This window comes from Takifugu flavidus, chromosome 3, assembly GCF_003711565.1.
Source record: "Takifugu flavidus isolate HTHZ2018 chromosome 3, ASM371156v2, whole genome shotgun sequence".
NCBI lineage: Eukaryota > Metazoa > Chordata > Actinopteri > Tetraodontiformes > Tetraodontidae > Takifugu > Takifugu flavidus.
Window position 1 is genome coordinate 6,014,934 of NC_079522.1, and position 11,551 is coordinate 6,026,484.

General features: G+C 46.1%; 1 protein-coding gene across 1 annotated transcript; it reads left to right on the plus strand.

Moving 5' to 3' along the window:
• Positions 1–208: 208 nt before the first annotated feature.
• Positions 209–5,980, plus strand: hnrnpc (heterogeneous nuclear ribonucleoprotein C). Its single transcript, XM_057028363.1, has 9 exons — positions 209–347; positions 3,306–3,358; positions 3,847–4,094; positions 4,210–4,282; positions 4,359–4,406; positions 4,501–4,664; positions 4,736–4,849; positions 4,921–5,072; positions 5,140–5,980. Exons 1-9 carry the CDS (start codon positions 345–347, stop codon positions 5,239–5,241), a joined length of 957 nt encoding a protein of 318 aa, XP_056884343.1. The 5' UTR covers positions 209–344; the 3' UTR covers positions 5,242–5,980.
• Positions 5,981–11,551: the final 5,571 nt, after the last annotated feature.

Consider the following 11,551-nt stretch of genomic DNA (forward strand, 5'->3'; position numbering starts at 1 on the left):
AACAAAGATCTAATGAGACGCGTGAGCGCGTAAATATTCCAAGTTCATGTTTTAAAATGTTTAAATGCTTCGATTGGCCTTTTAATCAACAGCAGCGGTTTATGACGTTGATATTTTTCAGACGTAGACTGACAAGCACGTCCACCGATCTCTCACGCGGACACCCTGTTGCGGCAGCCAATCAGAAACCGTGACGTAAGGCGGGCGTCTTCTCTCTGTTGTGCGTGCGCGAGCCGACGCCATTTCGTGTCCACTGGTTTAACGGCGGTATTATCAGCCTACGCTGCGGATCTTTACTCAAGTAAAAACAGCCCAGAATTTTGCTCATTTTTAGTAATAAACTCATGGTGAGTATTTTTAAGCGAGAGATTTTTTTTCCTATTTTTATTTTTCTCCGACTTTGAGCCGTCTTTGGACTTTTTTTTTTTTTTTAATTTTTAAATGTTTTTCCCCCCTTGCTGCTGTTCCTGTTGGCATTAGTGGCGTACATTTTGTGATGGCTGCGCAGTAACTTGTTTAAAATTAGCTTCGGCAACAAGATTTTTTTTTGTTCGTTTTTTATGTGACGCCTTTGAAAAGCTGTTGTGTTATCATGTTTATCTTACATTGTGGTCATGTTTTGGAGGCAAGAAAAAATGGAGGTTGTGCCGGTCGTTATGGACAGTGTTCAAAAGGGGTCGCCTTTCTCCTGGAGACTCGCTTTTTCACGGTTTTATTTTGTTTTCTTCGTTTTTTGGTGCCCGTTCCTCATTTTGGTCCACCTGTAACTCGATTTGCTGGTGTTGACGCAGAAAAAGCATTCACGGCCCCCATCTCTTTGTCTTTTTGCTATTGTTAAAACGGTATGCTTTCTGCAGCATATCTCAGGAATGATGCAGCCTGCTTTTTCAGGCAAGAAATTTTCCATGCATTGTTTGTTTTAAACTCAGGCTCACCCTGTTTTAATACAGTTTGCCGTAATGGACGTTTAGCATCAATGTTACCTAAAGGTAACCGGTCAGGCCCCTTATGAAGGACTACGCAATCGTGTGATTTTGAATTTTTTTTAAATTTTCTACTGATATTTTTGTGTGTGTGGGTAAATTCTTTGCAAGGCTACAGATTTGCTTTGTTTTTAAGCTTCTTCAAAACAGGCTAACCCATTTTCAATCCTGTACTTAACAACCACCCTTGAAGTGTCCTTTATTCCGACTCCCCCTGGCCTCTAGGGGCGCTGTTCTGCGGCCCTCAAAAACAAGGAAGATGCTTTAATCAGCAGCTTGTTGATTAAACCAGTGATGCTGATGTGATTGTTGCATTTTTACCTGCTCATGCAGGGTGTAACTGGGTCATACATAACAGATTAAATTTCTAAGAATAAAAAAAAATGATATAAATTTTTAAAATTGATTTATAGAACTTTCACAAGGAAATTATTACTCATCCAAGTCATTGAATGAACAATAAACACTTACATTTGTGGTTTTGAGACATTGATTGTAAAGAATATGCTATCGGCTTTTGATTTATTTTTTTTTCTAAATTTTTTTTTACATTTTTTTGAAGCTCCACTTTTCTAATATTTTGTTTTTGTTTCCCCTGTTTAGTTTTTGAAGCCACTTTTTTGAACTGCGGCAAATCGTAAGTTGGTCTCAACCTTTATTTAAGTTTTGATTTTTTTTTTTCACCTCAAGTTTTTTTATCTCACCTTTTTTTAACATCCCTTTGTGATTCAGTTCATTTCCCCTCCTTTATTTTAAAAATAGATAGCATGTAGTCTCCCTACATCAAACTTTGACACTAGCAGCCTCTTACATGAGCTTTCTTACATGTATGACTTTTTTCCAGTGTCAACAAAATAATAGAGTAAGATTGGATTTTTGCTGCCCCTGTTTTGAAAGCCCTCCTACCTTTTTTATTGTGCATGAATTCAGACTTTTGCCCACAGAAATATTACATTTATAAGCCCCACATTTTCCTCAACCCTGAGCGTTCACCTGTTAAAAACAAGCATGCTGCTCACCATCAAGTACTAACATTTTTGGTTAAAAGTTAGACTGCGGCTATTTGGGGAAAATCATATGCAATATTAGTTGGTTTTTTTTAACCATTAGTAGCTATTTGCCATTTGTAACATCTGTGAGGTGCAAAAGACTAAAATTGAGTGGCACCCCCCCCACTTTCTAAATGTTCACACTCATTCTGGAGGCCCTGACTGCTGCGGTCTGGGTGTTTTGCACAGTTTAAGCACAAACATTGAGATGACAATCACATTAATCTCCAATGAGCCAAGTTGCAAACAGTTTCCGGACACAACATGAGACATGGCAGGTTTGGGTTATAATATAAAACCCAGATTAATTAAAAAAAAAACCATCACACCATTTTTACCCCGATTGTGAATAGATACACAATAAATAAGGCCCTAGATAAGTTTATTGAGATAATCAGATTGGAATGACCTGATCACTTGCCAGACAGGATCAAGGTGGTCTTCACCATCCTGTTAATCTACTGTAAATTCTAGTAACAGCCCTTCCTCCATCACCATAGAGCGGGCTGTGCCGAGCGTACGTCTCTAAACCCACTTGGACTCTAATGTGTGCCGAAGAATTAGAAACATTTGCCGAACGGCCAACACGCGCATACACAGCGAGCGGGCCAGAGCTGCCGACCCACCCGAGCCAAATCATGTAGAGCAACTGCAATCATCTGCTAGTAGCGCCGCCCGGCAAGGCAGACGTGCTTTGGCAGGTGGCAATAAACAAAATTAAAATAACAATCACCTGCTAAACAATGGTCAGCATTACATAAGCAGCGCAGCATTTTAGCACCACATCAAAGTCAAAGTGCTTAACACCGCCAACTGCACAACACTGGAAATGCAGGTGCCCCAGTTCCAGCTACATCTGTTGGAAACAATGGATGTAAACACAACGGTCATGGTAACACAATTGATCCCAAGGCGATTAACTCACTTTGTTCACAGAGCTGTGCGGTTGCGTACCTGCTAGACGAGTACCTCGTTATTTCCTGTTCCATCTCCAATAGGCTCCAATCAGGCTGTACACAATAATGCTAATAATAGTGCACGTCCCCGTGTAGCAAACGCCAAACCAGATTTGAAGTTGATGCAATATCCTGTTCTCTTCTAATAAAGATTTTTTTTTTCTTCACCGCTGGTGTTAAAATATATACTGTATGTAGCATCTCTGACACGCCTTGTTTTCCCCAATGCAAAGGAGGGAAAAGCAAAAACGCACTTTTGTAGGTGTTAGCTGTGTCCCCCGTCTCTTATAGCTCCTTGCTGATGTTCTTCTCTCCAGCAGACTCACACAGGCAGGCAGAGCGCCACTGACCAGAGTACAGACACAATGGAGTGAGTGATGGCTGCTTCATGACCCCATCTCACTGTCTAACACACATACACACGCACACACAGTTGTGACCACCATGCACACCCATGGTGCGAGTGTGTGCTTTGAAATCCACAGCCTGAACCCCAGACTTGTAGATGTGGTTGAATGGAGACTCTAAATCATGGAATAGGTGTGAGAGAATGGTGTGTGTGGACTGGAGTGTATTCCTTCTTTTCACCAGTGGCCAATGGGATTCGATCCAGCACTCGCCTCCCCCTGAGGCTTTGATGAGAAATAAACTGTGTTTAACAGAAAAAGAGTGAGAGAATGCTAATGGGTTACTTCCATATGCATTATGTGTACATGACTGAATATTATTCATATCGAATCAATGGCAGCTGCAGATTTTCCATTAGTCTTCATGTCTAAAACATGTCTGAGATCTTCTGTTTTCTCCATCTGTCTTCTTGCTTGCTTGTCTTCTTGCCCCCCCCCCCCCCAACTCCAGCCCCATGGCCAGCAGCAACATCACCAACAAGACGGACCCTCACTCCCTCAACTCCCGCGTCTTCATCGGCAACCTCAACACCTTGCTGGTCACCAAGGCGGACGTGGAGGCCATTTTCTCCAAGTACGGCAAGGTGGTCGGCTGCTCCGTGCACAAGGGCTATGCCTTTGTGCAGTACTCCAATGAGAGGAACGCCAGGGCTGCCGTGGCCAGCGAGGACGGGCGCATGATTGTGGGTCAAGTGCTAGGTGAGGCTACGGAAGGTGCCAAGACGTCCAACGCCTATATGTGATGCTCCCCTAGTGGCTTATTTAAATATCTTGAACAGCAAATTTGTAAATTCTGCATGTTTTCCGCCCACAGACATCAATCTGGTCAGTGAGCCGAAGCTTCACAGGTCAAAGACGGTGAAGCGTTCCGCAGGAGACATGTACAGGTGAGGCCGCAGGAGGCAAAAATCATCTACAATTCAATCACTTTTTTCCAGTCAGTAACTTTTTTTTGTCTCGCAGCTCATCTCTTGATCTAGACTACGACTTCCAGAGAGATTACTATGATCGGTGAGCTAGCCTTGTCACCTTTCTTTTCAGGAATGATGAATCAGTAGTTACATTTGAAATTTCTATTAAATCTCTCATATTTCTCTTTCCTCAGGATGTACTCGTACCAGTCTCGTGTGGCCCCCCCACCACCTCCGCTGTCCCGTGCTGTCATCCCCTCGAAGCGCCCGCGAGTTAGCCTGAGCGGCGGCGGGAGCCGACGGACCAAAAGCAGCTTCTCCTCGTCCTCCAAGAGTGTCCAGAGGACCTCTCGCACAGGTACGTATCGCAAGATCACAGCGTTGCAACTCAAGGACGCACCCAGAACCTCCCTCTGCCCCCTCCTACAGTGAAGGTGGATGACCTGCACACCATCAAGAGAGAGCTGACACAGATCAAGTACAAGGTGGATTATCTGCTGGACAGCCTGGAGCGCATGGAGAAGGACCACAGCAAGAAGTCGGGTGAGTTTTCAGATGCGCTCGCTGCAAAGTCTTTTCAGGAAATGATCAAAACAAGCGATTTCCATCAACAGACAAGAGCTCCAAAGCAGAACCAGGCGAAGTGTCGTCCCTCAACTCCTCCACCTCCAGCAAGAAGGACGAATGCCTGAAACTGGACAGGGAGAGCCGCGAACTCAACGACTCAGAGGAGGAGGAGGGAGATCTGCTGGAAGACGAGGATGAGGTCAGCAGAGAGCTGGAGAAGAAGTCAGCGGTTCCGCTACGCAACTCACGCCCCTTCCTCTGTGCAGGTAAAGAGCCGCAGCAGGGAGGATGAGGAGGAGGAAGAAGAGGAGGGCGAGCACGAGGAAGGAGAGGACGATGGAGACAGTGCCAACGAAGACGATCCGTAAACACCAACAGATGCCCAGAAAGTATGATTGTATCTCCCAGCACCCCACAGCGCTCATATGCTTACACCTGTTGGATTGCCAGGACAGTCCTATACAGTGTTTTGTAGACACACACACGCACATGCACACGCACACACACACGCACACACACACACACAGAGTTCAGAAGAAGACTTGTTTGAATTTCCCTTCACATCATAAATGTTTTCAGCGTTGCTTCAAAATTAGATTTCCAAGGACATTTTCAGGCATAGGTCGAGCTAATGGGTTCAACACTGTAAACTACCGCACGAGCCGAAGGGCGTTGGCAGATCAAGCCTTTTAAAAGAGCCGCTGGGGTTTTATAGATATGTTTTAATTAAATATGTTACATTGACACCCCCTTGAAAATGTAACAAATCCTCAAGAGCAGAGCTAACGTACCAGAGCCTGTAGGATTTTCTGTTCTCCCTGTTGCTGTACTGCTGCCCCTGACCAACAGGGGGCAGTGCGTCACAACAATGCCCCCGCAAAAGGATCCCAAAGACTGATATGTGTTGGTGGCAATGGGATGGATTCTGCTCCAACACCAGCTTCTCCAGGACCACACAGCAAGACTCACCCCAATAAAAATAACAATAATGTGGGCAGCTTCAATCACCCTGGCGCAACGCGGTGACCCCCCCATGCTTGTTTCCATCGATGTCTGTAACACAGTGGCGCCGGTCAAAGCAAATAAACACGTTTTCCAAGTTCTAAACCGTTGACAATCATTTCATGGCTGCCAGCCGATGGACTCCGCTTCCTTGATGGAAAAATTCCACAGGTTGACAGGTCTCCCGCCGCTCTGCTCTTCTGCACCATGCCCCCCCCACCACCCCCACCACCACACACAGAGTCTAAACACAAATGAGCGTGATTGAGTGAGCGAAGGGTGTGTGTCGTGTCCACGGGGTGCTCCTGCATCTCGCCGGGACGGTTAACGGAAGATGAACAGGCGGATTCATTGATTTCCGCTGGGATTAGACGCAGGACGTGGAAATGTCCCGCAGACACGGTCACATCTGAGTCACATCATGGTGGAGAGGAGGAAGAGTCTTTGGGTCAACCATGTCCAGTCAGTGTCCTCTGACCCTCTGCCTAAACGTTTGATGTCCCGATGGTCCTCTGGGTTAAAAAAAACACTTTCTTCCTTTTTAGTATTGATGGAGAACTGCAGTGTAGGAACCTGACATGATGTTTGTTTGCTAATTCGTTTAGCAACGACCAGACCGGATCGATGGCCGACCTCCGTATCAATATAGATAAACCTGCCGGGAATCTGCCGAGACCTCGGGACGCCGATGACTGAACGACTGGGGGAAGCGAAACAGGACGGACGAGCGATCGATTGGGTCTTGACCAGCTGTGGTTGGCCAGGGGTTACTGGGCGGACAGATGAGTGATGATGGAATGGAAGGATGGAAAAGCATAGAAACAGATGGATTAGACGCTGACAGATGGAGGGAAGACAGGACAAGCGGAAGCGAATTGTGTGGAAAGTGCCGGAGGGGGTGGACACGGAAGCAGCGGATAACAATGAGTGAATGCAGTAGAAGTTTCAACGATAACTCACCATTGAAATACGTCCGAGGGGCCGTTCTCTTTCACCTCCTGACCTTACAGGCTACTCATTAGCCCCATTAAGCTAAATGCCATCGAGTATTATTAATAATCTAGACAAAGACGCTCTGAATTTTGGGATTTTTGGCTGCATGTTTGCCTTCACGCTCCCCTCAGACTTCATCTCAAAGTCCAGATCGGAAAAGCTTTATTACACTAATAACGGCTGCATCTCTGGTGAGGGCAGGCAGCTGGAGCAGGATCCGCAGGACTCAGCTGGCAGAGCAGAATCCAGGCAACCCATCGATAACATGATTAGCTCCAGCTCACATCATCAACATGGCCACCGTGTTTTCGTTCACACTGATTTATGGATAGCAAGCTGAAATGCTAAACACGTTAGCGTTTATGTTTCCTGCCAAAATGCATGTTTCACACTAATGTCAACAATAAAGTGGTGGATAGAAACATATGCTGCATTTCCCAGTTGCTGGTGGGCGAGAGGACAGGAATAAAGGTCACGGCTGGGATGAGAAGAAGAAGAGGCGAGAGAAATAGAGGGGTGTGAAAGAGGGGAGGAGGAGGAGGAGACATGAAAGGGAAGAGCATTAGCGGGCCGCAGGGAGGTCGAGAAGCGGGGACACGAGTTGGAATGAAGCTCAGAGGCTCATGGATGATTTATTAGTGTCACTGCTGGGAGCTCTTTGTGTGAATGACAGTGGAGAGCAGAGCGGTGCAAAAAAAAAACCACCATGAAGGTGACCGGACGGGATTAAATTAGCTCCCACCTTAGATTCACTTTATTATCGTAGATTAAAATGATCCTACAGCAAATTTTCCAGAAGAGAACATTGAAATGAATGAGAATCCGGTTATTTGTTGTTTATTTACGACTGAAACGGTCGTCTCCCGTAGCAAAAATAGCTTTCCTATTAACTTGTTTACCATCAGGGAATGTCTTCCACTTTGGCCTTTGCGGCTCCACATGGTTGCACTTAATTTGGCGTTGTGATGAAAAGGCCCACTGTAAGTGTGTGTGTGTATGTGTGTGTGTGTGCGCGCACGCATTGTGCAGCGGCTGCCCTGTGACTAGCCCCATCGCTGGTGTGAATATAAATGAGAGAGAAACGGGGTTTGCGCCGCGTACAAAGGGAGAAGTGAGGAAGAGGAGGCTCTGAAGGAAAAGAGGTGGAACTGTTTCCCCTCCCTTCTGCCCCAACGCCCCTTTGGACGAGCCGCTACAATATCCTCCACGCCTCTTTTATAATCTGGTGAACACAGGTGTATTTTTTTCCCCCCTTCCTGTTTTTGCACTCCCGCCGTTATTCCAGCCGCATTGTCCGCTGTCGTTCTCCCATCCCTCTGCTGCGGGCCGATCGTTGTCAGATGTGACTCAAACCTCAGACTAAATCAGACCCCGCCGCTGTAATCAGCCCCCCGAGCGCTCCTGCCCCTCGCAGATAATCCGCTCCGGTTCAGGAGCACAAAGAAATCTGCCGGTACATCTGTCCACCGCCGTGATACATTTATCCCTGTACGGCTCGCCGGTGCTGCTACCGCTGCGAGGACGCGGAGCTGGTTTAAGGTAGCTGCTATGTGAAAATAATCCCCCTAAATTGGCAAAGTGATGGCATTTTGTGTGCAAATATGGCTCAAACCTGCTAAGCTAATGTAAGCAGTATCCTTTTAGCATTATGACTAATGAAAATTTACATTCAATATTTTAGCGGTAAGCTACAAATGCAGCGCATCGCTAATTTGTGGCTCACATCCAGGAAGGTGGTTGTAGATGTAGGCACCAAACTTAGCGTGTGGTTTAGTGCTAACCAAAATGAGAGTGCTCCAAAAAGGGGTTCACACATTCAGCTTTTCTCCCTATCTTGTCATGCGTCAGAGCTAGCGCCCCTCCCCCCAACGCATAAATATTCATCGATTTAGCTTTAATCTGCTGAAATTGGGTTATTGGTAACAGCGGGCGATTCCTGCATCTTCAGTCTGGCTCCAACGCTGCTCGTTCAGCATTTCATCTCAGTTCCTGCGCCTTTAGCGCCGTGTGACGCGCAATGAAGGCCGGAGAGGAGGAGGAAAAGAAGGGGATATGAGAAGGATGAAAAGAGCAAAGGGGTAATGACTGTGGGAGAGATGAGGACAGGGACGGAACGGGGCGCTCCAAAGTAGGTCAGATATGGCGATGTGACGTCACTCACGCCAGAGTGGGCCCAGCGGACCAATCACACATAGGGGGGTTGGGGGGCATGCGGCTCCTCTGGAAAACGCCACCGTCTTCAATCTCAGCTGCGAACAGACCGAAATCCTAAGAGGCCGTGTAGCAGCTTTTACTGCTTATATCCCTCCTGCCTTACCCCCACCTTCATTCTGCCTCCTCCCACAAATGTCTCCCCTCGCCAGAGCTCTTCTCTGATGTTGTTATGATTGTGAGCATCAGACACTTCCACTTCAGCCAGGCCTGATATCCGTGTGTGTGAGCATGTGTGTGAGTGTGTGTGTGAGTAAGTCGAATCACACATATCTCTTTTTACTCCCAGCATCAGGGTGTGTTTGTTTATCTCACCAGGTTCAGGTAGAGGATTGTAGAAGTCTAATAGGAGCCATTTTGTGAAATTGTGCTAACAGTTAGCTGTGAGGATGGAAAATCAGTAGCGGGGAAAATTGCATCTAAATAAGAATGAAAAAAGACCAAATGACAATAATCTTGCTTTTAAATATGGCAAACAATGGCTTCTAAAAAAGAACGTCTGTGTTTTCCCCCATTTATGACATCAACACAAGTGTGACCGAAATAATGCATATGATGGTGAAACCATGGACATGGCGGGACATTTGGACGAGCAGTTAGGTCCACATTGGTGGGAGAAACCGCTAAACTAAGGCTGGACATTGATTGGACACCTGAAATTATGTTTTCAGAGCTGCTCTATTGTTCTCTGTGCTACCAAGGAGGGGGCTACATCAAAGTAAGCAAAACACTCTGATCAAAGGCCAAAGTCCAGCGTCACGTGGCACACATGGTAGCATATGAGCATGGGAAGGCTGTCAGTAGCATTTAGCTAATAATAGATGAAAAGTGAAAAAAAACATTAGCATTTGGGGCCTTTTGGACTGTGCCCTCCCCCATCACCAGTAGCTGGTGGGCTGATGTCAGCAGGGGGTCGATGGAGGAACAAAGATGGCATTGAGGGTGGGGTGTAATGAGGACAGACGGGGTCAGGAGGTCAACTGCTGATCTGAAAGGGATCCTAATTTAGTTAATCTGGACCACCAGTGACCAACTGGAGCTGCAGCTTAAGCGAGGACCTGCTCCTGTTGTTGCTGGGTCTCATTTACCTGCTGGGAATCACATCACAGGCCTGCGTTGTAGTTCGCACATACCGCATGAAAAAAATGAAAAACTACACAATTGCAGCATTTAGTCTGACAAAAACTAGTCAGAATTGCAGATAAACGGAATCTTCTACAATGTTCACACATGGCTGCAGCCAACTAGGGGGTTGTGGATCCTCCCGACTTTCCGAGTTGGATGTCTGACCTTGTGAGACATTCCGGGTGAAACTTGGGACCCAACTTTTGGGTACAAATGGAATGCACCATTTATGCTCAATTTAGCATCAAGTGAGCATCAAGAGCCCTTAAAGAGTAGGAGGTTACTTTGTATGGTGTGCTGCCCCCTCTGCTGTCGATATCTAGATCTTAATACGATACGCTGAGTCAGGAAATTTGTGCGAAAAGAAAGTCGAGGCAGCAACTGAGAAATCAAATCTCTTTATCCCCTTGACCATCTTTGCTTTTTCAGTGTGGATTTATTTCTGATTGACTTACAATACAAGCGCTCAGCGCCAGCAGGGGTTTTATCATTAGAAAAACATTTCCAGGGACTCAGGTTTGTGATTAATTGCACGTCCAGGATTATTTTGTTTGGGTAAATTTCAACAGGAAGTAAGCGTAACTCATACCTAACCCTTCCTTTGGAACGTAGCGTTAAAGGCCATGTTTACAGTTGAAAATGTGTCCAGCCCTGGTGGACTCGAGGAGTGCATGAACACGGAACACACACACACACACACACACACACACGTACACACGTTAGATGCTATGATTCCCTGGGTGAGCGGTTGACATGGCCGTTTTCTTCCCTCCGATGTTTTGTTTTGTCTGAACAGCTGCCAAACAGGTCCTAAAATGATTGTAGCTAATCCCTGTTAGCGCAGGACCTTGTGGAGAGGAAGAAACCAACTCTTGCTTTGAATGATCTAAAGGATGATCTTGGTCAAAGAGTCCAGATGAAGGCGATACATACATGGAAAATGAATCCCAGCTGTGTGTGTGATGATAGCATTAGCGTAGTAGCTTTACATTTTGAAGCATTTAAAGGTTAAAGCTATATCTCCTTTCTGTATTGCTAAGCTATCTCATGGCTCCATGCTTTCCTCTAGTACTGTATCCATTGGAGGCCAACAGGCGTTAAGCTGTTCAACGCAGTTGAAAGATGAAGACCCATGAACATGATGACCCATGTCTACAACAGCAAACGGCGCGTTAAAACTAGTCTGATGCGGTGGAGTTAGTGTAGAACTGCATGTAGCAGATCCAACCTAACTAACCAAACTAATGTCCACAACGCCACCTTAGGACTTTCACCTAAAGATTTAACAGTTCCCTTCTTGGGGGTTTCCCAAAGACATGTGCAGGTAAATTCACAAATGAATAGAGG

Coding starts and splice junctions, on each gene's coding strand:
- hnrnpc (XM_057028363.1), top strand. Junction 4,095..4,209: donor GATTGTGGGTCAAGTGCTAG/GTGAGGCTACGG, acceptor TTCCGCCCACAG/ACATCAATCTGGTCAGTGAG. Junction 4,407..4,500: donor CAGAGAGATTACTATGATCG/GTGAGCTAGCCT, acceptor CTCTTTCCTCAG/GATGTACTCGTACCAGTCTC.